The 25,289-nt window shown below is 45.4% G+C and overlaps 5 protein-coding genes across 7 annotated transcripts; 4 read left to right on the top strand and 1 right to left on the bottom strand.

Moving 5' to 3' along the window:
* Positions 1–267: 267 nt before the first annotated feature.
* On the bottom strand, positions 268–4,230 carry LOC117838104 (26S proteasome non-ATPase regulatory subunit 12 homolog A). The gene is made up of 11 exons (XM_034717986.1): positions 4,076–4,230; positions 3,683–3,880; positions 2,372–2,479; positions 2,178–2,282; positions 1,988–2,044; positions 1,707–1,903; positions 1,423–1,522; positions 1,234–1,346; positions 996–1,137; positions 837–914; positions 268–677 (listed from the first exon to the last, which is right to left on the bottom strand). Exons 1-11 carry the CDS (start codon positions 4,076–4,078, stop codon positions 459–461), a joined length of 1,320 nt encoding a protein of 439 aa, XP_034573877.1. The 5' UTR covers positions 4,079–4,230; the 3' UTR covers positions 268–458.
* Positions 4,231–4,377: 147 nt separating this feature from the next.
* Positions 4,378–7,999, top strand: LOC117838108 (U2 small nuclear ribonucleoprotein A'). Its single transcript, XM_034717990.2, has 8 exons — positions 4,378–4,581; positions 4,674–4,714; positions 5,616–5,745; positions 5,840–6,045; positions 6,870–7,037; positions 7,266–7,316; positions 7,402–7,566; positions 7,666–7,999. Exons 1-8 carry the CDS (start codon positions 4,500–4,502, stop codon positions 7,669–7,671), a joined length of 849 nt encoding a protein of 282 aa, XP_034573881.1. The 5' UTR covers positions 4,378–4,499; the 3' UTR covers positions 7,672–7,999.
* Positions 8,000–13,319: 5,320 nt separating this feature from the next.
* Positions 13,320–15,771, top strand: LOC117838102 (protein FRIGIDA). 3 transcript variants are annotated; one of them, XR_004636498.2, is made up of 4 exons: positions 13,320–14,589; positions 14,696–14,856; positions 15,080–15,354; positions 15,444–15,771. XR_004636498.2 is itself a non-coding variant. In XM_034717984.2 (3 exons), the coding sequence occupies exons 1-3, from the start codon at positions 13,545–13,547 to the stop codon at positions 15,269–15,271; spliced, it is 1,398 nt and encodes a 465-aa protein (XP_034573875.1). In that variant the 5' UTR covers positions 13,321–13,544; the 3' UTR covers positions 15,272–15,771. The 3 variants fall into 3 exon arrangements, 1 of the variants encoding a protein (XP_034573875.1); XR_004636497.2 differs by having other exon boundaries at positions 13,321–14,589; positions 15,436–15,771; XM_034717984.2 differs by having other exon boundaries at positions 13,321–14,589; positions 15,080–15,771.
* A 147-nt stretch (positions 15,772–15,918) lies between these two features.
* LOC117838110 (DNA repair RAD52-like protein 2, chloroplastic) lies at positions 15,919–19,117 on the top strand. The gene is made up of 4 exons (XM_034717991.2): positions 15,919–17,167; positions 17,389–17,426; positions 17,856–17,947; positions 18,653–19,117. The coding sequence occupies exons 1-4, from the start codon at positions 16,872–16,874 to the stop codon at positions 18,797–18,799; spliced, it is 573 nt and encodes a 190-aa protein (XP_034573882.1). The 5' UTR covers positions 15,919–16,871; the 3' UTR covers positions 18,800–19,117.
* A 256-nt stretch (positions 19,118–19,373) lies between these two features.
* LOC117838101 (uncharacterized) lies at positions 19,374–24,994 on the top strand. Its single transcript, XM_034717982.2, has 7 exons — positions 19,374–19,746; positions 19,840–20,230; positions 20,345–20,498; positions 21,038–21,082; positions 22,488–22,647; positions 23,188–23,549; positions 24,164–24,994. Exons 1-7 carry the CDS (start codon positions 19,483–19,485, stop codon positions 24,480–24,482), a joined length of 1,695 nt encoding a protein of 564 aa, XP_034573873.1. The 5' UTR covers positions 19,374–19,482; the 3' UTR covers positions 24,483–24,994.
* Positions 24,995–25,289: the final 295 nt, after the last annotated feature.

Below are 25,289 nucleotides of genomic sequence, written 5' to 3'. Positions count from 1 at the left end.
GCATATCATGTTGCTCACGGTTTTACCTCTTCTGTAAAATCAGGTAGGCCAGTTTGAGCTTGAACATTTTGTAAATTTGCAACACGAATAAGGTTCCCACTTGTTGCCAAATGTATTGTGGGTCCAGGCTATGACATCGTGTTTCCTAAAAAAATGCAGGGAAACTGAGATGAATCGAGTAGCATTTTATTTGTGAGAACATTGATTCAATTTAAATCGTCTCTGTAAATGGCCGTTCTTTCTACTCCAAACTCGATAAGCTGGATCTAGTTTTCAAGACAGGTATCAGATTGCAGATCTAAAGAGTTCAAACAATATTCAGCAAGATACACGAGTTAAGCAAATTGGAGGACAGTGAGTATGCCCCCAACAACAAATAGTATTCATAGTATTGCTGTTACAATATCTCGATCGACGCATGGCTGGCTACCAAGGGAACCTAAAAAACGCGCCAAAACTTAAGCTTTCAACACCGCCTTATGGATCATGGTCTCCTTGTGTATTTGGTGGCAGCTCTTCTCAACAAGATCGAGGAGCTTCTCAAGGTTCATTGCCCATGAGTTGAGAACTCCGTTGCTGTCTTGAGCTGTGCGGAAGCTGACAACTCCCATCGGCCTATCGATCTTGGCAATCAGCGATTTTGAGTTCACCATGTCTGAAAGATGCTTCTCTGCCTCCTGAAAGAGGTTGCACAGCCCCAGTTAGATACTACATTATAAATGCCTAAACTACGGTAGGTGCTTGTCACGCATTGTTAGAACATTAATAAAGACAAGAAGCCACAGTTGGGATCACAAACAAAGTACAACATCGCACAAAGGTGGATAAATACAAACCTGCAAACTCAGGCAGAGAAGATCCGCAAGCCTCTTCAGGGTGATCCTTGCATAATACTTGGAGACAACCAAGATATTCTGAACAGGGCAAGAATTCAAATTCAATAGACAAACATAAAGCAAAATAGCTAAATAAACATTGACCAAACTAAGCAATACATGCTCAATGACCCTCAGCTTCAAATCTTCTGGAGCTTTGGCACCCAAAGCTCCTCCCTCATTCTCATATTCAGATTTAAAGAATTCCCACAAGCTAGTCCACTGAACAACCTCCATGGTAACCAGCTGCTTCAGCAACAATCTATTTTTTCCCATCCAAACAGAAAAGGATAAATGGTTATTAAGATATAAGTCCGCCAGGAGTTGAGTCTACAATTTCGGAAACAAAAAACTGCACCTGAAATTTGGGATCTCAGATAGGTTTTTATCCTCTAGGGTAGCGTTGAGAAGACTTGATTGCATAGGCTCATGAGGAGCCAGCACCAAGTACCAACAGATCTTCCTAAGAATCTGCAGAGGAATTCCAGTTAGGATGGGAGGGTAGGTGTTAGGGTGTCTGCGCAAGTGTGTAGACAGAGAAAGATACCGGTATCCACTTTGCTGGATCCTCCTTTATAGCAGGAATATCATAAATCGCCTTGTAACAGCGGCAGATTTCCAGGTAATCATTGTTGTGCGAGTAGTATCTGGGAAGAGACAATGAAGAATAATGATTTGCTCCAATAAGAAACACAATTGTGAACCATAAACAGAACAAAGAAATTGGCACATAATTTGGGGAGCAGATGAAATGAAAAGCAATTTCCACAGTACCAATGGTAATCAAATAAAAGGCGTGCATCGATCTAATAGAGCAGAAGCATCACGTACCGAATCATGTGTTCATAGTAGATGCGCTTTAATTCTAGGAGGGAAGGTATTTCTGCAGGAGCATCCTGAACAATATTGTCACCTTCTTTTGGTTTCTTTTTTTCCTTTGATGGATCTGCTTCAAATACTCTAGTACTGATTTTCCTGGATAAAATTTGAGCTCGGACATAATCTTGACGATCCAGACATAGCCGGACCTGTGACAACGATAGCAGTAAGTTTTGCATGAATCAGCGTTTGGTAGCAATTTGAAGTGTTATCATCATGGATTGGCATAATACCTGCTCGAGAATGAAAGCAATTTTCTCTGTCTTTGCCATAGAGCCAAATGTTTCGACCTGATAAACAGCTTGTTAGTCCATGACATAAGTCATAGATTGGGAGAACTGAGAAACTATCTAAAGAGTGACAGAAACAATGTCACAGAATACGGAAGTACATGTACTCAATTTTAGTGCAGTGAGAACTTACAGCAACTTCTTGCATCAAATCAGCAGCCTCATCAATCTTTCCCTGCTCCTCTTTGATTTTTGCAAGTCTTTTAATCAGTCTTGCTCGCTCTATCTCGACATATATCTAGAATACATGCACAACTGTGAGATTACACACACGAAGACAATGAATCTGAAAGAAATAACGAATTACCAAGATGGAAAAGTTCTCACTTTGCCAGCAGAGACGCTACTCAATGTTTTGATTAGCTCAATGCGTGTGTCCATGTCTGGTGTCAAATCAATGTACTCCATTGCTTTTTGAACCATGGCGGTAATGGCCTGCGATAAATAACATAGACAGTGAGGTAAGTGTATAGTAAACAAAAATAAAATACTAGCAATTGGAATGCATAGCCTCCCTTGCTTTAGATACATTTATCAACATATAATAAGTAAACAAATAAACAATGATGGCATATGAATCTGACAAAACAAGATAGTAGAGTGAAGCAAGTTGTACTGCTTTGGCACAGTATATGCCATAAGCAGACATTTTATTCTTTTTCGAATCAATGAAAGGGAGTAAAGAACTGCATACTGTAATGATCTAATAAAGCATTCTGGTCATGGGCAAAACATTTCCAGAGGTGATTGTGCATAAGACTCGAAATCTGCCATATATATGTCCAAGCAACTATAGCATCCATGAATTTGGACACAAAGAAAGATCAAAGAAAACTGCTTGCAGTTAAACTATAGGATTGTGGTTGTTCGACAATGCACAGGACCAAATACATAAGATAATCCCTATAAGTGCAAGTCTTCATTGATCTTAGGAAAATAATTACCCTCACAAACAACCAAATGGAAACATTTCAAGAGAATCACATCAGCATACATCGCAGTACGGCCATTGATGATGGCTTGCAGGCTACAAACCTAAGAAATGTACTGCAGAAGTAAGACTAGGAAAGGCAAAGTGTATGTATGCTTGAAGTTTAACATGGAAGAATGATGACAGGAATGGATGTACACAGGAAAACCCAGCATTATTAGGTAGAACCACATCAAAAGACAAGATGTCGTAAAATAAGAATGGTGCTGCAGCAAGGAGTAACAATGTTAGAAATGTAAAATATAATGCGTTCCGATTGTTTGCAGTCCTTACGGATGCAGGAAAAATTATTAGGTGAATAAACCATACTCCCTTTTAACCATAAATAGTTTAAACAGGCAACTTTGATTCAGAAATCTTTCTCGATTCCAGCTTCTTTTTAACAGACAATTAGTTCAACAGATGTTCAGATCAATACCTGAACATACAGTAAACGCCAATAGCATGGCAACAAATTTACAGCAGCAACATACTTCTTTAGTCACTTCAATTGCATGTGTTTTGAAGAAAATTTGATGTTCAAACACGATTCGACCATGTACAAGTAAACTAATTGCTAAGCCACACATCTAATCAAAAGGTCTGATAGTAGACATAATACAATAGAAGACATAAGAGAAGGGAGGTGAGTTCTCGCGAAGCCCAACCTGCTTGAGCTGGCCTCTCCTCTTCGAGAGGAGAACGATCTGGTCATTGAGTGTCTTCCACGCGCCGGCCTTGTAGCAAAGCTCGACGATGTCGATGACGGCCTTCCGCGTGCCGGCGACATCGCCGGCCAGTCTCATCTGCTTCTCGACATTCAGGAGCGACTCTATCGCCGCATCGAGGTTGGTACTGTCGCCCTCCTGCACCCATCCATCAACAGCAGAGTCAGGTCGCAGCTAGATCGAAACCCTAGGGGGGGGGGGGGGGGGGGGGGGGGGGGGGGGGGGGACGCGGCATGGCGGCCGGCCCAAACGGCGGGAGAAGGGACGGAGCGCGGAGAGACGATACGGGGACGGAGAGCATGGTGGGGGATATGAGACCGACGGGGCGCTTACCATGGTCGGGATCGCGGGGGAGCTAAGGCGGAGGAAGACCGAGGCGAGACGAGGCGGCGAGGGAGAGATCTGTTCGCTTGCTTAGCTTTACTTGCGAGGGGAGAAGGTGGTGGTGGCTGCGGGCTGGCTATTATTTTATCGCTTCGGGGACGGAAGCTGGTTCGGTCACCTGAAGCGCGCGTCTGTTGGGCTGGAGCGGGCTGGGCTGGTTGCGAGGAGTTTTCCAGTTTGGGTCCAAACCAAAATCCAGCCCAACGACACGTAGACCTGCGCGCACCTTCTCGGCCGCGCTGCTCGACCCTCGGACTCGGCTCGACTCGACTAGGGTTTTTCGTCTCCCGGCCTCGCCGATTCCCTCCACTCTTCTCCCCGTTCTTTCCCAAGCCGCGGCCGCCGCCCCTCCCGCTGCCGTCTCCCTCCCGCCATGGTCAGGCTCACCGCCGACCTGATATGGAAAAGCCCGCACTTCTTCAACGCCATTAAGGAGCGCGAGCTCGATCTCCGAGGTAGCTCACTCGCCCACCGCCTGATAGATCTAGGTTTCTGTGATTTTGCTCTTCGAAAGCTTACACCCTTGCCACCTTCACCTTCGCTGCAGGCAACAAGATCGCCGTCATCGAGAACCTCGGAGCCACCGAGGTGAGCTCCGCCGGCTGCTTACTTTACCTTTCAAATCCTCTATGCACATTTGTATTCGCACACTACCTGCGAGATTATTAGGTACACAATGCACGCTGCCCTGTGATCTATGTGCTTGCTAGGGTGTGGTTCGATTCCTTGTGAATTTACTAGCAATGTTGGTGTGGGATTCTGATATGGCAACTCCCAGTCGTTTGGCCATGTACTGAAATTCTAGAAATTTTTACTTTCCGTCAGTATTGCTTTCACCGTTGAATCCCAGTGGCTTTAAGTAAACAGATTTGGTTGTTTAAGTCATCTATCAGACAGGTTATCCTTGGCATATTGGGTGTGGGCACTTACTTGGTGGGTAAACCATAGAAGTTGAGTTTTGTGTATTGACTTGCTGTTTGGGAATTCTGATCCCAGTGCTCTGCAGCTTAGTGAGGTAGCGAGGAGGTTAATGTATCGAAAGGCCTTGTATCTTTTTACAAGAAGTCTATGTCTCAGTGGTGAATGGAGATGCCTGTTGTACATGATCATAGTTTTTGTACTTGGAATCTTAGTGTTTTATTTAGTCAAGCAACACATCTTTGATCAGCTATGTACATGCCTTCTTCCGTGGAACAATTAACGCAGTGGCATGTCTTCTTGTTTCCGATACTGTTTATGACCCTCTATTTTCATTTGAGGGGTATAAAGAACCTGTTTAATTTTATTTGTGTGTGCTAATGCCCATTCAATACCTGTTGCTCTGGATTACCCACATCCTGGTTGTTTCATTTATTTGCATAGATCATTTGATATTTGGTTATTTGAATTAATTGGAATTGGAAAATTAGTTTTTAGAACTCATCTGAAATAGTTGTATGGGTTCCTTCTCTAGCTTTTCTTAACAGCATCCCTTTTCATTCCTCTCCAGGACCAATTTGACACGATTGACTTGTCAGACAATGAAATTGTCAAGCTTGAAAACTTCCCATACATGAATCGTCTTGGCACTTTACTAGTTAACAATAACAGGATTACACGTATCAATCCCAATCTCGGTGGTAAGAGAACTACTGCATTCTGTATTTTATGACTCCGGCTATCTGTTCCACACCCTCACTGTTTTTATCTTTTTCCTTGGATTTTCTCATGTAGAGTTTTTGCCAAAGCTGCATACTCTTGTGCTCACAAACAACCGTCTGACAAACCTTGCGGAGATTGATCCTCTGGCATCTCTTCCAAAGCTACAATACCTCAGCTTACTGGATAACACTGTAACTAAGCAGCCAGACTACAGGCTATATGTCATCCATAAATTGAAGCATTTGCGTTTGTTGGATTTCAAGAAAGTGAAACAACAGGTTAGCAATGTCATTTAGCCTATGAAGATGCTGAAATGTGATAATCATTTGAACTCGATGTTTTGTTTCTTGAAAATCTGACATACAAACATTCTTATGCATTACTATAAAATGCTTCTGTTCTTAATGGCTTATCCGTAGTTGATTTGTGTTATTAATTACTTAATCTGTTAGTGTTAGTTTTAAGACATGAAAAACCGTAGGTGCTCTATTGTTTACCCTTTTTCCGCATTGCTGCCACATTACAACCCTAAACCCTTTTTCCACATTGTTAATAAGTCCAGGTGATGAAGGGGGGTCATATCTAATCTAATACAAACCACCAGTTGTTATGCTAACTCCTCCATATCATCATGTCCAGAAACAAACACTGTAGAAATCAAAGTTACAGTAGCAAACAATAGTTTCATCCTTTTGGTACATCACTCATCCTATTGGTACTCTCTGCATGTTTGCATTAGTGCGGATGGGACTAGTAGTTTAGTTAATTTACGTTCAGCTACAATTATTGTCACACACTCTTTTTTGGAAAACATAAACCTAGAAAGAACCTGCATTGCTGCTTGATTAGTTGATTTATTGCCCCACAGGTTGTTTATTCATTTCCTTTGGAATGGCTCCAAATTATGTTTTGGAATGGACCACGGCAATGCTGGCAGCAAAAGGGACAAACAAGCAGCTCTTTTGACTTTGTATTTTCATTAATTAGATGCATGCACACCATGAGCTTTGGCTGACATGTTTTCCCATTGTCTATGTCTAGTCTATATAGCTGTTCTTTCTGTTTCTGAATCTCCCTTCGAGATATCTTTTCTGTTTTGTAGGAGAGAGTTGCGGCAGCACAAAAGTTTCACTCAAAGGAGGCAGAGGAAGAGGCAAAGAAGGTACCTGTTAAGGCGTTTACTCCTGGACAGCCAGATGCTCAAGACACCACAGAGGTGCAGGGTCCTAAAGTAGTTGCTCCAACTGCTGAACAAATCACAGCTATCAAGGTACATGCGGATTCACACAATACTATAAATGCACCATGTCCATGTGCTTAATAGTTTAACCAGGATCCTGTTAATTCAGTTTTTGCATTGGAAATTCTTTCCAAATAGTTTTTGTGTAGTGTTCAGTTTGTGTTCCATTTATGTTTGCGACGAATGATAATTTCCCCTGCATATTTCGCTCAATAGCTCTGCTTGTTTTATCTGCTAATGATTGTTGTATATTTGTAGGCTGCTATTGCGAATACCCACACTCTTGAGGAAGCTGCAAGGCTAGAGAAGGTAATAACTTTGTTCTGATGCCCTTTTTTTCAGTTTTGAGCTTATAACCGTAGCTGATAGCTTGTTTGTGGATCATGGCGGTCAGGCATTGAGCACTGGTCAAGTTCCTGCCGAATTTGCAATGCCCAAACCTGATGCAAACATGGCTGAAGCATCAGAGGAAGCTGACAAGATGGATACAGATGGGCAGAACCAAGATAGTGAGGCTGATGGGCAGAAGCAAGATGACGAAAGCACCCCAATTCAAGAGGTAGTGTATCTAAGTTTCTTCATTCCGTCCCATACTAGGCAAAAGCACCCCTTGTTTCCAGTAATTTCTCAATGGCTCTGTTTATCTGTATCTCCGCAGGATTGAAGGCATGCGGATATGGCGTAGGACCATTATTTGAGTTAGGTTTGCCAGTTTTCGTGGGGGCAGGGGAAAAAGAATCGTTGTTGAAGTTGCAATGTACCCTCCCAGGATCGCATGCCTAGCGTCAAGTATTTATGTACCTTGTGGATGCTAACAAGAATTTTCAATAGGTGGTACTGCTCGCTGTGTTGAGGAGAGAACAGTTGATTGTTGTAAACTATACGGTCGTGAATGTTGGCGATCCTTTCTCTTTCGAATGTAACGCTTCGGTGACCGATCGCAGAGATGTTTTGTTGCATCTCCTCCTATCTGAAATTGTTACGGAATTAAATCTGAAATCCCTGTTGAGTTTAGGCTGATGATGATCATCTGTTGCTGGATGTATCATGGTGACTTGCTGTTGAGTTTAGCCGGGGTGGTCTCAAATTTTAGTCCAGGTCAAATTGCAAGTTACATGATTTTTGCTATGCATATAAATATAGATACGTAGTAAAATTTATGTATGTACCTAGGGAAGTTAAAATGATCTACATTTAAACTAGCAGGATTACCGTTAATCCACAATCACTATTGGAGGCAAACTTGCATGGCTGTGCAGTGCCATGCAGGCAATGGCTACAACGGCCATCGCTTGAGGTGGAGAAGAAAGACCTGACGCCGCCGGAGGTGGGGAAGGAGGTTAAAATGAAGAGGGTTTTACCTGTGTGCTATTATGAAAGTTGGGTCTAACCTCCGTACCCCTAAAAAGTTCGTCGACACTTGTATGCCCAAGTGCATCTTGGTTTGTCCCTCCATGCCATTCCGTCCCTATTTTCTGCTAACGGTCGTTAAATGCGCTGTGAATGGACTCAAATGCCCTTAGGCAAAGGAGGTCTGTTGAACTTAGTTGTTCACCTCGGTGCCACTTAGAGGTCTGCTGTTTTGGTGCCAAAGGAGGCAGTGGTGTTGGCGCCAAACCCTCTGTGCTCCTCTATATATACATCTTGAGCCATATCTGTTGGATCTCATCCTCTCCTCTGCTCTCTCCTTCATTCTCACTCTCATCCACTCCTGGCGCACTCCATGTCTGAAGCTTCCAGCAACTATGGGGGGAGGGTCAAGCGGGTCCTTTGCCCGAACTGTCATGTGCTTGCCAACCGATTCATCTCCACGACAACAAAGAACCCAAACCGTGCATTTCACAAGTGCCCCTATTTTGCAGTTTGTGTTCTCTGCTCATTCTTGGTTGCCCTTTTTTGTATGTTTTCCAAGTGCTAATGCTTCAGTTTCTTTGGCTTGCAGTTTGGTGGTTGTCAATACTACCAGTGGGAGGATGAAATGATGGACAGTGGCATGTAGTCACCTACAGCGCCAGATCCCCTACAGGCAGTTCCCCTACAGGCAGTGGCACCACCTGATCCACTATCCATGTACCAGCATGTTTCCAATGGTGCTGGAGTGGTAGGCAATGCAGTAGTGGAAAATAGGGGAGACAATAAGGTTATGCAATAGCTTAGGTGGCTAGAAAAGATGGTATATGTATGCATTTTTCTTGCTCTGTATGCTATTATGAAGAAGTAGGGTTATGCAGCAGCTTGTGTTTGTATGAATTGACAAGATGTATGGATGGATGCATGAATGAATGAATGAATCAACTAAGGTTTTATCACATTTCATCATGTCTTCAACATTAATGACACAAAAGATAGTACATGACATCCAGGTTTAATCACATTACAGCCAAGGTTCAAATAATACATGACATTTCATCACTGAGTAATAGTATCAATTCCATCCACCAAAACATCCAGTTTTCATCACATCCAAAGTGCTGGACATGGCATCACAGAGCAAAATAAACAAAGAAGGGCTGGATGGGGTACCTTTCACTGCAGGTGCAGTTTCTTCTTGCTCCTTGTATTAGAAGAAGGGCTGGATGGGGTAGCTTGGCTGGCTGCTGCAACTTGAAGCCTCTTTGGTGTCAGCTTCTTCTTAACTGTTGTCTTCTTCCTTGGTGTAGCAGCCTTGATAAGTAGAGTGTCCACTGGGTCTGTCTGTACTGTGCCAACTGAGGTCTCATGATAAGAAGCCTTGATAAGGAGAGTGTCCACTGGGTCCTTCTGTACTGTGCCAACTGAGGTCTCATGATAAGGAGCCAGGAAAACAGTCTGCAATGGTATTGGGTCATTGGAACCAGTTCCAGACCTTATGACAAATATGACAGGTTAGATGATAACAAATGGTGCATGAAAATAACAAGAGAATTGCTCATAAGCTCACCTGGTTGATGTACTTGTAGTTGTAGCTGAAGAAGAGGAAGGTGCCTTCCTACTTCTTTTCTTGGCACCAGAAGAAGAAGGTGGCTTTCTACTCCTTTTCTTGGCTGCTGCTATGTCTACAGCCTCAATTATTGGGAATTGCATCACTGATGGAGTAGCAACCACAATGCTTGTCTCTGTGTTACATCTTGCTACTTTTTTCAGTCTTTTCTTTGGGAGACCCCTGCATAGGACAAATCAATATAAGTTGCAAAACAATGTGAATGTACACTGATTTCAGTTAAGTTATTGTACCTTTGAGCCTCCATTGCAGGTATGTCTTCAGGATTGCCATTCTTGCAAGTATACCAATGGTGCCCTTTTTCATGGCATATTGGGCACTCATGGGACCTTGAGCTTCCCTTCTGGCTGCTGCTGCCACCTTCAAGTGCTGATTTCATCCTATTCTTTCTTCTTCCTCCAGCTGTTGCCCTAAGTAATGGAGTGTGCATGAAGAAGCCATGGGTGCTGTTGGGCCACATACTCTTGTCAGGAATGCAAGGGATGGAACCTTCATATGTAATTTTGAATTTGTCGACAGAATAGTAATCATGCACATAGTCTTCTAGTTTAGCACCAGGGATTGAAGTGATGTAGGCAATAGCATGTTTGCAAGGGATTCCTGACCCTTGCCAAACCCTACAGGTGCAGGTTCTCTCAGGTAAATTGACCACAAATCTATATACACTGCCACCCTTAGCACAAATCTCTGCCACACCATCAGGGGAATCAGTGATGACTTCAATGTCAAGATTGTAACTGTCTTCCCTCAGTTTCCTCTCAATGTGAGGCAGAATCTTCCCTGTGAATTTCATGGCAACTCTCTTCCTATGATTCCATTTAATCAAGAGCTTCTGTCTTATAGTGTCCAGTAAATCATCAATATTCTTCCCCTTTTCAGGCTTTATCCAATTGTTGAATGATTCAGCTAGATTGTTGGTGACATAGTCCACCTTTGATCCTGTCCTGTACTGGCTCCTTGTCCAAAGCTTCTTGTGGTTTTCATGTAGATACACCATTGCCTCAGGTTTGGCTTGAGCCATAGCTGTATAATGCTTGTTGAACAAATATGGACTCCATGAATATGAGGCAGCCCATAAGTGGTCATCAAAAACCTTGCCACTGAATCTTTTCTTGAAATTTTGTACTAAGTGGTACATGCATTCCCTATGTTTAGCTTCAGGGAAAACTTCAGAGACCCCATTCATCACTGCCTGGCCACAGTCTGTACAGAAGGTCAGTCCATCTGGGGATCCAATTACTTCTTTTAACCTCTCCATGAACCACACCCAATTCTCATTAGTCTCTGAATCAATTACACCAACAGCTACTGGGTACATCCAGTTATGTCCATCTACTGCACAAGCTACACACAACTGTCCTCTGAACCTTCCATTTAAAAAAGTGCTATCTACTGCAAGATATGGTCTACAGCCTCTAAGAAATCCATCTACACATGCTTTCAATGCAAAGAATAGCCTATTAAACCTGATCTTATTGTTGATTGTGTGATGATCAATGATAACAAATGATCCAGGACTAGATTCCTCTATCTGGGCCTTAAACCTAAATAAATTGTCAAAACTTGTATCCCAAGGCCCATAAATCTGATCCATGGTAAGATTTTTACTTTTGTACACTCTCCTGTATGGCACATTAACTTTGTACTCATTCTTCAATCTTCTAATCAATTCTTTTATCCGAATGTTGCCATCTTCCTTCAGCCAGTCTACCACTTTACTGCAGACCCACTCTTGTGTGATCCCTACACACACACCAACCCTCTTAGCACTCTGACAATCATGAGGATGTGGGTTCCTTTTCACCTGCAAAACAGTCAACACCAATGCATATTAACAACTGATGATTCATTGCAAAACAACTGGAATTTACAAAAAGTAATGCAACTCATGTACCTTAACTGTCACACCATCCTTCAGAGTTGAAGCATGAATCCTCCATTGGCAATCAAGCTCCTCCTTGAATTTGCAGTGCACCCTATACCTCCCTGGATCACTCTTCTCAACTAAGTAATGGTACTCATGCTTAGCAGAATGAGAAGCTAAAGCAATCTTAAATGCTTTCATGTTTGAATACAAAGTGCCTACATCCATAGGTGGGTTCTTCTTGTCGTAATTGACATCAGGCATAGGTTCAGGGCCTCTATCTGTAACCATATCTTCATCAGACTCATCATCAGAACTCTCATCTGACTCAGAGCAGATTTCATCCTCAGAAATCTCAGCTTCCCTTCCTTTATTGCCAGCTTTAGGATTTGGGGGAGGTGGAGGGTAGTTGGGACCAAGGTCAAGATATAGCCCTTCATCATCAACGCCCACATGCTCATAGATTGGGTTTGGGTTAGCTAAGATTTCAGGTTCATCATATTGTGTGTGTACTGTTGCTTGCTTCACCTAGGATTGGGGATGCAATAGAAGGGGTCACTGGGGGATCAACAGATTTGTCACTGCTACCAAACTCCCAAACTGGAATGATAGGAGGATCAACACTTGGCTTATGATATGCAAAAGTGAGGAAGCAGCATTTCGAAACCTTATGTTTTTCAAACATTTCAAGCAAATCTTGGTCAGTACAGACTTGGATGTTGACCTTAGTGTCCATGCAGTAATAAAAAACTTTAACTAAGTCTCCATAGCCATGAGAATTCTTGTCAACAACTTCAGCAACCAGGGATCTGAAGTTAGTTCGGTCAACATCAACAACTTTGCTCAGCTCGTACCACCGAGTCCGACAATTGTGAGCAACAATCCGGATTTCTAAGTTGTAGCTACTGTTGGGGTCCATCCTACAGATGAACAAGGAGCAGGGAATCAACACTACAAGCATGGTGACGGTGCACAGGCGCAGGGCTAAGGGACCTAAGACCACGCAAGCGAGAGTACTCCGCAAGCCAAGGGGGGAAGCATTTGACTTACCCGTCTGGAAGCCAATCCGGTCGATCCCCGACGCCGTTGTTCCCCGCCATGAGAAGCCGTGTCAATCCACTAATCCATGCACGGGGGCTTCGTCTTCTTCTCCAGAACGCCTTCTTCTCTCCCCGCCCCACCCGTCAACGCCGCCATTGACTAAGGTTCCACCGCCGCCGCTACGATTTCGCCGCCGCCGCTAGGGTTCGGCAACGGATAGAGTGGGAGGAGAGTGAGAGATGCCGGTCAAAATTGGTCAACACGGCCTCCGCGCATATGCCTCCCTTAGAGACTAAGGGTACACTGGACATTTTCGATGCCCCGGGCCCGCTTGTAAGAGCTCTCAAACGGCCAAAACTGAACGAAATAGGGACGGAATGGCATGGAGGGACAAACCAAGATGCACTTGGGCATACAGGTGTCGACGAATTTTTAGAGGTATGAAAGTTAGACCCAACTTTCGTAATGGCACACAGGTAAAACATCCTAAAATGAAATCTCCAGTTGGACGTGCGCTTCGCGTGATGAATTGAGTCGCGGACCCGACTTGGGTTTGGTTCCTAATAAACCACCCCACGTCCGGACTCCGGACCCCTCCACGTTTGTCGTGTCCGCCTCCTCCCCGCGCCACGCGTCGAGACTCCCCTCCGCCATGCCGCCGTCGCCGTCCGCCGCCGCAGCCGCCTCCCGTGCGGCTATGCTGCACTCCGTCCACAGCCTCGCCTCCTACAGCGACACCCTCGCCGACTTCCTCGATCAGTGGAACTCCGTCATCCTCGATGTCGCCTCCATCGCCGCCACCTTCGCCGTCCTCTTCCCCAGCCCCGAATCACACCCTAAACCCCTTCCCGCCGCCGAGACCCAGCACAATCCCGCGCCGGAACCGGCGGAGAGGGAGCCCAGCCCCGCGCCGTTACCGGAGAGGGTGCCCGAGCCCAATCTCCCGGGGGAGCCCCAAGGCCCCGAACCCAATGCCGTACCCTCGCCGGAGCGGGAGCGGGAGCTCAGTCCCTCGCCGGAGCAAGAGCGGGAGCCCAGTCCTTCGCCGGAGCAGGAGCGGCAGCCCAGTCTCGCACCAGAGCCGGAGCCGGAGCCCAACCCCAAGCCCGCACCCGAGCCCGAGCCCGTGCCCAGGCCCGCACCCAACCCCGTCCGCGCACGCAAGGACGGCGACCCATCGGCGGCGGAGCTGGAGCTCAGGTGCAAGCAGATGAACTTCAGGGAGCTCCGCCGCTTCGTCACCGCCCACGTGCGGGACCGCGAGTGGCTGCGCAAGGTGGGGCCGGCCGCGCTGCGCCGCGCCGAGGACCCCGCCTCGCTCGTGCTCCGCGCCGTCGGCCGCTACTACATCAGCGCCGAGAGCGGCGACGCGGAGGCCGCGTGCATGCTCCTCCTCGAGCTCTACGTGCGCGCCGGGTGCCCACGCCCCCCGGGGCAGGGCCACGGCGAGGCGGCGGAGCTGCGGCAGGAGGCGCGCGAGGCGGCGCTCACGTGGCGCAGCCGCCTTCTGCGCGTCAGCGGCCGGGTCGGCGACGCCGGTGCTAGGGGAGCCCGCGGCCTCGCTTTCTTCATGGCCGCCTTCGGCGTGCCCGTCGAGTTCCCGGCGCAGGAGCTGTACGAGCTGTTGGTTGCTGCCGACATCTCGGCCTGCACCAAGGTGCTCAAATTCTCCAAGCACTTTGTGAAGAAGATGCGGGGTGAGGGAATCTACTTCATCTTCCGCTAAACCCAGTGACATTGGCACGACTAAATAAATTATCCCTGCTTCGTTCGTGCCTAATTGCAATTCCTCTTCTCTTGCAGATGTTGTTGTCGAAATGATAAATAAGGATATGCATCTTCAGGCAATACGCATTATCCTCGCATTTGAACTTCAGAATGCTTTCCCTGTTGAGTCAACACTCACTCACATCATGGAGAAACTTGACCATGATAGGAAAGATGAAAGTGAGGGGCAGGCATTGGTATGATTGTCATCTTTCTCATACTGCATTCTAATAATTTAGCAAAAGGAGACTCATATGCACATGGTTCACAGAATTTTATGTTTGGCCTGGCGACTTATTTCCATTAATTTGTATATAGATTCCATAACCACTATGTGACGTGTTATATATCTAATCTTCAAGACTTTCTATATGTTGCAAACCTTATTCTTAGCAAGTACATTTAATTATTTCTGCACAGGCGCGTGACGAGGAAGAGTTAACTCTTTTGAGGTCCATTTCCAAATGCATGGAGAATCACAAATTATGCCCCTCAGAATTTCCTAATTTTGCTGAGAGGATTGCGTTGTTAGAAGAGCGTGTTGGGAAGCCAAAACAAGCCTTCGCGGGAATAAAGCGGAAGAGAACAATAGAAGAGGACTGTGTCGAGTAGAATGCATACTGGTGGGTTTAGCGTTTAGCTGCTTGTAATGAGCATCAGCTAATTCTCTTCATACCAGATAGAATCAGCATCAGGTGCACATAACGATCCTAAAATCACTGGATCAAATAGTTTTAGACCTCCAAATTACATGTGGACTAACCAGCATGTTGTAGGCATGTAGGAAGTCTTCCTGTTATCCTTAACTGGTGAACTCCACAAGGACAGATCATATGCGGTTCATGAGGCCATTTAAATCATGGAACCTAGTAAGACACAAAGAAGGTTATGTTGTTTTGGCTAAACATGCTTATGATAAGCTTGACCTATTTTGCTATTTCCCTAGGTAAGTAAACCCACCTATTTTAGGTTGTTTGTTGTAGACAGATTTAATTTGACTTGGGTTTAAATCGAGCATCATCCTTGTTTTCCTTATGAATATCAGTTTGAGTATCAAAGAATGATCAATTTGACCTGGCCTGATATAAATACATCATAAATGGTTTATTCTAGCTGTTTGGTTTATTTCTTATCATTTATTCAATATTACTGTTGGCATAGTTACATGTTCTAGCATTTTTATTAAATTCAACGGGGCTCCGATGACTCAAATCATACTGTTTAAGTAGCGTTTGAAATATTGTGAAGCACCTTTTCCCATGGGAGCATGCTATGCATAAGTCCTTAAGTATCACCAAAACTCTTAAGGGCAGTCCCAATGGAAGAAACCAACCTAGTTTCCATAGTCTAGGATATTGTATCAAGAAATCATCCTTCACAATGCAACTTTTTTATCTAGAGTCTAAACAAAAATCCAACCAATCATTCTCCCTTCTAGTACCAGATCCTCTGTGCATCATGTAAAGGAGCTCGAGTGATGGGTAGCAGCGGTGCAAGCGCAAAGGATCTGGCAATAAGTAAGAAGAAACTACTTGGGTCTCCCCAATGCAGATTCGCTAGTTTCTTGGCTCATTGGTGCGCGTGAGGACTTGGTTTCCTCTCTAAGAAATGGTTTCTCTCTCTCCATAATAAATCTACTGCCACATCAGCAAATTGCTTAGTTGGCATGACAATTAAGAGGGATAGAAACTACCATCAATGTCCCATTGGGACTGCCCTAAACCGGACACAACATCTTTGGTTTCCGTGTCCTATTTAGCTTAATGCATCGGGAAAATGTGATATTTCAGGACTTATGATGCAAGAAATGCTACGATACTATTGGAACTTTGATTATCTGTTTTGAAAAATTTGCTTGAAAGGGATTGACATCCTAGCCCTAGAGAAAAGAAAAAATTTAATGCATCGTTGAGATTTCAATTTTGAGTAATTTTCCTTTCTGAAAAGAAGGGCGCCCAGTGTGTGAAGCATTTCTTTTGGATTCCACAACCACCGCGTGCTGTGTGTTGGGAAGAAAAGAAACCCAAGGGAGAAGATGGTCAGCATAGCTTGCCAACGTTGGATGGGCTTTCAACGGTTCAGATCAGCCAAAAGCGAGCCACGGTCACTGAGCACACCTGCACCACCACCACACCAACTCGAGTCCAGCCTGGTGGCCGTTCACTGAGACACGCCTACCCAACTTGACCTGAGCACCCCCACGCCGCAGCCCATGGAGTCCGCCTTCCTCGCGCGCCCGCTCGCCCGGCCGCTCCGGGCCTCCGCGGCGCTCCCCCGCGCCTCCCGCCGCCCCACCCGCGTGGCGGTCGTCGCCGCCGCGGCGCCAGAGCGGAAGCCACCGGGCGCGGCGGCGTCCACCACCAACTACGTCGTGCCGCTCGACGCCGCGCCGTCCGGGATCACGCGCCCGCTCGTCGAGATCCTCCGCGACCTCAACAAGCGCGTTCCGGACACCATCGTGCGACCCGCCTCACGACGCGCCTCCGCCTCCGATCCCGTCGTCCCCTGGTAACGCCAACTACCTGCTCTCTGCTGGGTTTTCGCTCGGGATCCGCTTCCAAGCTACTCATCTCTGCTGAGTGCTGAGTAACCGTTGCAGATCTCAGCGTAGTCAGTTAATTAAGCTGTTAATCCATCCCTAAATTCAGGTGGATCATCTCATTTCATAATAATCTTACAAATCACCAAGCTTCTCCCTGTCCTGATTGTTGATGGCTGTTTGATTACAGGTACCATGCCAACAGGATGCTCAGCTTTTATGCTCCAGGTGAGGCTACGATCGAAACCCATGCTGTCAATTCTCACTGCCTTTTGTGTTCTTGTTACAACAGAGGCTAGTTAGAACATCACCATTTCTTTGCCCGTTACTTTTTGAACTGCGCATCTAGATTTAAACGATGCTGCATAGTGCATACACTATACACTGTTATGCTTTCATTGAACTTGGATAGTTGTAATAGAACATGGAGGGTGGGATGAGTAGTACTAGTATACATGAGCTGCATATGCAGAATTTTGAGTGCCAGCAACAGTCCAATGTGTTTCAACATTTGCAATTGATCCTCTTGTACAATTGCACCAGCTCCTTGCTCCATCGATGCCGTGCCTCTTCTCTTCACCTCAAATGTACTGGTTGTGCTTCATGTGCCAACTGTTTGCCCTTTTAAATTTACCTTGGGTTACTCCCTGTGTTCAGGTTGGTGTGGAGAGATCCGTGATGTTATCTACACTGACAGTGGAAAGGTGACTGTGATATACCGTGTGACAGTACGAGGAACAGACGGAGAGGTACCTCACCATCATCTCCATTTGTTATAGTTCTTTGCTATCTGTATATGGATGCAACAACTATCTTAGCCACTCTCGCAGTCACTCGTTAACTTATTGTGCAAGAGTGTCACAGTTTCTTTCTTTCTTTCTTTTGGGATATCTGGGGTTGGGCCTAAACTCGAGTGGGAGGCTGGACTGGCCATTTGATTTTCATAATGGCTGTTAGGTTGCCACGGAACTTGATTCAGATGCTTCACAAATTTAATCATAGTTTGTGCAGGCTTTGCCTGTTTTCGCGCCCAAGGTGTAAGCTACATTGCTTTGTTGTTTTGGGGCACTAGTAAGAACCAATCATACCTGAGAATTTCAGTAATGTCTGTTTCCTGAATTCATAATTCTACAGATATCCAAACATTAGAATATGATATGGTACATGTTAGTTCATACTTATATTAAGCAAAGAGGACTTAATGCTTAAGGTTCTGTGTTTGAGATGTGAATTCCCTGGAGCATAGCTTTTCTTCCAGTGCATGGTACACCATGCATGCACACCCTCTAATTTTGGAAACTGCCTTGTGCAGTATAAACTTCGGTTACCAAAGCAGTCTGTTGAAGGAGAAACTGCATTGCTGTGCAGGCATCACATGGAACTAACTAATCACTCGCACACTAGAACAATACAGTTGTTTGAAAGTCTTGTCTGAACTGTCTCCACTGATGCAGGTTCATAGAGAGGCCGCTGGAACAGCATCGCTGAGTGACGCACGGTTTGATGATCCCGTGGCGGCGGCAGAAGAAGCCGCGTTCTGCAAAGCCTGCGCAAGGTTTGGTTTCGGCCTGTATCTGTACCACGACGACGAGACGCCGTAGCGGGTCCGCATCCGTCCTTTCTTCTGCTTGGCTTCTCGCCAGTCTATCAAGTTGTTGTGGTGGCGCTGTGGGGGTTGATCAGCTTGCCGAGTCATCTCCAATTCTCCGTCCTGATGGTGATGGCGCATGTATCATCCGTGCTGCTCAACTGTAAATATGAGGCGTATCAAGTTGCTAATCACTCGAGCTGTTGTACAATGTTGGTGCATTAAGCGTGTTGTTTGCTCAATTTGGGACACAGCCTTGCAAATATTCAGTGAAATTGTATCTGATGCTGTGTATTATGCTATTATGAATGTGTATGCATTATTTTTTTTACCACGATACAATACAATACCCCATCCCAGACACTGGTAGCGCCACGAAGTCAGAAGTGAAAATGGCAGTCGAAACGAAAATGTGCACGCGAGTCGTGCCCATCCATTTTAGATTTCACACCGATGGTGCCATCGCACTAGGCGCCGTCGGTTGGCGTGCTCGTGCCGGGAGTAGGCGGGCGTGCGTGCCTGCGTGCTGCGGTGCGGTGCGGCGCGACTCGGCGCACGCAAAGCAAATACTGGCGGGGACGCGGGCGCGGTCGGATCGCGGGCGGGACAGGGATTATCTCTCCTCTTCCTCTCCCAGGAGACGCAGGCCACGCCCTTCGGCTCGCTGCCCCCCGCCGCCTCGTGCGGTCCGCCGCCATGGCCGACCCGCCGCCGCTCAAGAGGCCCAAGCTCGAGAAGGACGACGACGACGACTCCGCCTACAGGCCCCGCCCCTCCGCCAATGGCGCCGCGCGCGTACCCCCCGTCGCCTCCGCCCCATCCTCCGCCGCGGCCAGCGGGGAGCCGCCGGACGACGAGGACGAGGACGCCATGGCGGAGGAGGCGGTCGTCGCCCTCATCGCGCACCGCGAGCGCGACGTCGAGCGCTGCAAGCTCAAGCTGCTCCACTACCAGTCCCTGGTACGCCCACTTTCTTTCTCCCCTTCTCTTGCCTCCTTCCCCCTTTCGCGATGATGATGGTAGTTGTGATCTCGATGGTGGTCGCCGCCGCAGCTGGACACCGCGGAGATGAAGCTCGCCGAGGCGCAGTCGCGGCTCGCCCGATGCCGGGATCCCAGGCCGCCGCCGAGCCACACGGAACCCAAGCCACCGCCGCCGCCAATTAAGAGGGAACCCAAGCCATCGCCGCCGCCGCCAATCCAGAGGGAACCCAAGCCGTCGCCCCCGCAGCCGCCGCCAGAGAAGAAGTCTCCCGCGCCCGCGCCGCAGCCAGCGGCGAGGCCGTCGCTTCTCATCCCTGGGACCAACAACCGGCCTGCCCCGCGCCCAGAGCCCATGCCTGGGTTGAAGAAAACCGCCGCCCCGTCGTCCTCTTCATCACCTGCGGCGCCGCCGCCGCCGGAGCGGTCAAGGAAAGAGGAGAAGAAGCCCAAGAGAAAGATCCGTACGTTCTACAGCCTTTCCTCTTTAGGAGAAAAGTAGTTTTGCCCAACGTATGATCATTATTGATGTTTGATTTGCTATACACACCTCTCACCTGTGCGTATCTGGTATTCAGAAGAGAAAGAGCATCAGAACTTGATCCCCAGTGTCAAGAAGTCATCTGCAACGGTGCTTAAATTTCAAGGTGGCACTTTGGTCTCGAGCCAACACAAGAGGAAGCTTAGGTGTCTTGAGCTATGCCCTGCTAATGATCAGCTTGTTGTTACCAGGTAAGTTTCATGGGATATAGTAAATATGCACCATGAATGCACCAACTGTAGGAAAAAGCCCTGCTAACTGATCAATCTTCTGTTCATTTTATTGAAAGTTTTTAGCGAATTTGGTGTAGGCTATAGTTCACGGATGATCATGCAATGAGAAGCTCAAAAAAACTATTAGTGTCACCTTTGGCATCTTTGGCATCATTTCTCCACCTCCATAATTTTTAATTGCTTCGACCTGGTTGCCTGCAACAATTCACGAAAAAAAAAGTTATGTAATGTCAGTCTACAAGCACAGGCTCACAAAGCAATCTTCTTCCAAAGTTCCAAGTTGGACGCCTGTACTTCTTTGTGAAACATTTTTTTTTTGTGGGCAGCACTATAGGTTTGCTGGTTTAGAATTGTAAACTGGGAGGGCAGACTAAGTTCTCAACCACCGTTCCGATAGACATCTTAGCAAAATGAAATAATTAATTTTAATTACCAATGATATGAGAAGTTTGCTTAAGTTTTCCAAACTTTTAATCTTATGGTTTCTTGTGATGCAGTGCGTTGGATGGATTGGTTACTTTGTGGCAGGTGGAGCCAAGAGGGTAGGCATAATGTCACTCTGAATTGTCAGCATGCTGTTTTCTTTTCATCCCTGCTAACTTTTTTTTAACTTAGCTTTCAAACATATTTCAGAGATATTTCACTAGTTTTTTAAAATGGTAGTGAAATATGAACTGGGTAAAGTGTGTGCCCAATGACACTTCCAATGAGCTCAGCATAAGTGGTTATAGTTACTTGATGATGAATTGAAACTTATGGCTTTGCCAAAAATTAAATCCGTACTTTATATAAGTCTTAATGACTGACTCAGCAGTACTTAATGAGGGTTTTGCATTAGGTTAGTAGAATTGTGCCAACAGGAGCCTTAGGGTTCTCGAAGACACTAAGTAGATAATAAATGCATACACGAGGTTGATATCAATAATTAATTACGTGGATTTAAGTATTTCGTTTATGAAGCTCAAGTGTGGATTTTTGCAGTTAAGACTTAAGTGCCCACCTTAGCGCATGTCTACCTTGCAACATTCATTAGCAGAAAAGGCAATTTAATTTGCTCCCTGATACTGTTTGTCTCTTGTTTCACTTCTTGCATCTCCTCAACACTTACATATTAAATTCAGCAGCCCAGGTTCAGATAACCAAAATGTTGTAATGCTCTGGGACAAAACTGAAAGTTCAACACAGTTAGTGGCCAAAAAGGATGTGCCAACACAGTACATGTGCCATGGGTAACACCACTATGGTCAAACACCCAACAACTCTCCTTCAACATGCGGCAGCAAAATTTTAGCTTATTGTTTTAATTAAAGTGAACTTGGTATGGGCGTGACGGCTGATATACTATTTTAACATGAAATGACCTTAGCCTTCTGAATCTCGTAAAATATTTAACTGTCACCGGACAGGCTAGGATTAACATGTCAGCCAAGCGGCATGGCTGCTCCATCCAAGCAAGGCAGCAATAGTGTGATCTTATCTGCTAGGTTAGTTGGTTTCTTAGTGATTTGTATTGGCATATCCAGTTGCGTGGCTGTTTAAAGGAGCCATGTACTCATGAGGAGGCAGGCTAAAATGGATAAAATTTGAGTAAAGATACAACATGCTGGAAGTGTATGATTTTTTCTTTATGTATATGGTATATCCATGTTCCATATCAGTACTTTTTGAAGGAAAAAATGCTACAATCCCATCACATGTGATGTAAAAATGTCAATGCTAAATTTATATACCAGTAGTGCAGGTAACTATAAGGACTAAGGAGAATATAGTTCTCTGTGATAGATCCACCTATTGTTTGAGTACATTGTACACTTTAACTTGAAATGGTTGGGGAACCACCCTGATGCAAAGACTGTTTGCTTTATTGAAAAGGTAAATTTTGTTGGGTGGGTATCACCGTATCATTTCAATTTCGCACCATGACAATTTACGTTATTGTACTCGCAGACCTTCTATCTCATTTCGTGGCAAAACAGATTGCTTTTCCCCAAAGCATAGATGGCCTGAAGATATAGCTTGGCATCCAGATGGTGACACAATTTTTGCTGTATACACTGCTGATAATGGTGATTCTCAGGTTTCAATGACAAACCTTATATCAGGACAGGTAAGGCCTCTGTTAAAACTGGTGCATGCCCTTACATCCTGCTACACAGCTTTCTCTATTCTAGGAGCAGTTGTTAAAATGAGACTAATAACAAATTCTGCATATCTGATTTCAAATCATTAGTATTTTTAAATAATATTGTTAAAGGGAGGAATTTGAGAGATGGTTCTTTTAATTATTCCTGTTCGTGCATTTACTTAATCCCTGCAAATTATAGTTAGGAGACTGAATTTTTTCTTTCTTTTTGTTCTATCAAGTGTGATGGGAAAAATGATTGGATGCTGATGTGGTGTACCTTTAATTAACGAATCGTAACTTAGCTGTTCTTAAATGACTATTTTCATGCTATTCTCCTGTTTTCACTTGTAGGCATCAATGCCTTAATGTGATTTGTTGTTACGGTGATGTAACCTTGAAAGAATTGGTTCTGTTAACCCTAGGTTTACTTTTCTATGCCTTATTTTTGTGAGTAACAGATGATTTACTTTCTTGAAATATTACTAAAGGGCGTTCCACAATTTTTTCCCTGTACTGAAACAGAGGAAGGTTACTTTCCTACCAGAGAAGCCTCACACGAAGGGAATCATAAACAACATCAGTTTCATGCCCTGGTCTGATGCATGCTTTGTGACCGGGGGAAGTGATCACGCTGTTATACTTTGGGAAGACAAAGATGATTCATGGAAACACAAGAGAGTGCACAAGGATTTCCATTCTTCCGCTGTCATGGGTGTTGCTGGATTGCAACAGAAAAAAACTATAATATCAGTTGGCTGCGACAAGAGGATAATAGGATTTGATCTCTCTGCTGGAAGGACAGAGTTCAAGAACCTAATTGATAGCAAATGCATGAGTGTATTAACAAATCCATGCGATTTCAACTTATACATGGTGCAGACAGGGTAAGTATTTTTTTTCTCGAACACGCAAGAGAGGAGCTGCGGATCAATATGTTAAGAAGAAAAAGGGGTTTAGAAACCCCAAGTAACATATAGGTTTAGGGGCCCTGTACAGAACTCCCAAAAAAAAAACTCACACAGAAACAATCACCTTTTAACTAAATAGCCATGACCAGACCTAGACCAGAAACACCAGCTAAACTTGCAAGGGTACTAGGGCGAGGAGATGAGAAATTCCTTGAGCCCCAGCCAAACTCCACAAGTGCAGTTCTTCTCTTAGCACAGTTAGAACTCCATTCAGGTTAGGTGGATCCCCATTGAACACACAGTGATTGCGATAGTTCCAAACAGACCAAGAATGCTGTTTCTGGATTAACGCATCCATTTCATAGTTGTAATCTTTAACCTCTTAGTCATCTCAACCTATTCTTGCATTATAACATAGGAGGTCAATGTACTGCTGAAGCTCTAGTTTTATGAAGAAAAATCCATTTTAGTTTACATACATAGTTATTATGTGGGGTCCTATGTGCATTGTGCAATGGTTGTCAGTTGTGCTCGTTTAATGCATGGGGGTGCATGCTTAAAACAATCTGTATGTTTTCTCTTGCTAACAGGGCGCCAGGCAGTCAGCTCCGCTTGTTTGACATCAGGCTTAGGCAGACTGAGGTTCATGCATTCGGTTGGAAGCAAGAGAGCAGCGAGTCTCAGTCAGCTCTGATTAACCAGTCATGGTCTCCTGATGGGTGGTACGTGTCATCTGGCTCTGCAGACCCTGTGATCCACATTTTCGACATCAGGTATCATGGCCAGAAGCCGTGCCAGTCTGTTCAGGCACACCAGAAGCGAGTGTTCAAGGCTGTTTGGCACCAAACATCACCATACCTGACCTCCATATCATCGGACCTTAATATTGGAATCCACAAATATTCATGAAAGTGCCATCACGTTCTGGGCTGATTTTGCTGCCTAGAAATGGCTTTTGCAGTGATATAGTAATGTTCCAGAAAGACCTGGGAAATTTGTTTCCCTAAAGGAGGAGTTTGTACTGATCTTGGTCAAAGAGAAGTAGAGGATCTGTTGAAGAAACAGCAAAATCAGCCCACTTTGAGCTAGTTTTGCTGGCCCTGCTAGGCCCTTGGGTTCCGGTGTGGCAGACACATGCAGCTGAAGAGCCCCACAGTTGGAAGTTTTGATCCTGCTGGTTGAAGCATTTCCGCCTTTTGAGCTGCTGCGACTGGGACTGCTAGGCTGTTGGGTTCTCCAATGTGCCACTGCCAGAGTGGCAAGCATCTGAAGACGCTTCAGCTGCATGTTTTGCCCTCATCTGTCACTGCATTTTTGCCGTGGTTTTACCTTGTTGGGTGGTAAAAAAAACACTAATGCATACGAAGGTGCCTCCGGCTATATTTTGTATTCTGTATTACTATAGTAACAGTATTCTGGCACCTGGCGTTCTGACCCCGCTCTTTTTATCGCTGGGGGTTCTTTCATATTTGGATCATGCCAGAGGGAGGGGGGTGTTCCCAGATTTGGCATGTCACCTATCTTTTGCCGCACTAATTCTATCAATGTAGTGAAGGCTAGTAATAATGCGCACTTGTATACTCTCAGAAAGGGGAAAGAAAACATAGTCAGTGAAAATCATAACATTATGAGTGGTAGAATTAGAATGAGTACTGTCCAATAATGGTGACAGGTGGCAAATATTAGTAGAAGAGATACAACATCATGGATTTTGTC

This window comes from Setaria viridis, chromosome 9, assembly GCF_005286985.2.
Source record: "Setaria viridis chromosome 9, Setaria_viridis_v4.0, whole genome shotgun sequence".
Taxonomy (NCBI): domain Eukaryota; kingdom Viridiplantae; phylum Streptophyta; class Magnoliopsida; order Poales; family Poaceae; genus Setaria; species Setaria viridis.
The sequence above is the reverse complement of the archived record's forward strand: the minus strand, read 5'-3'. Positions and strand labels throughout refer to the sequence as shown.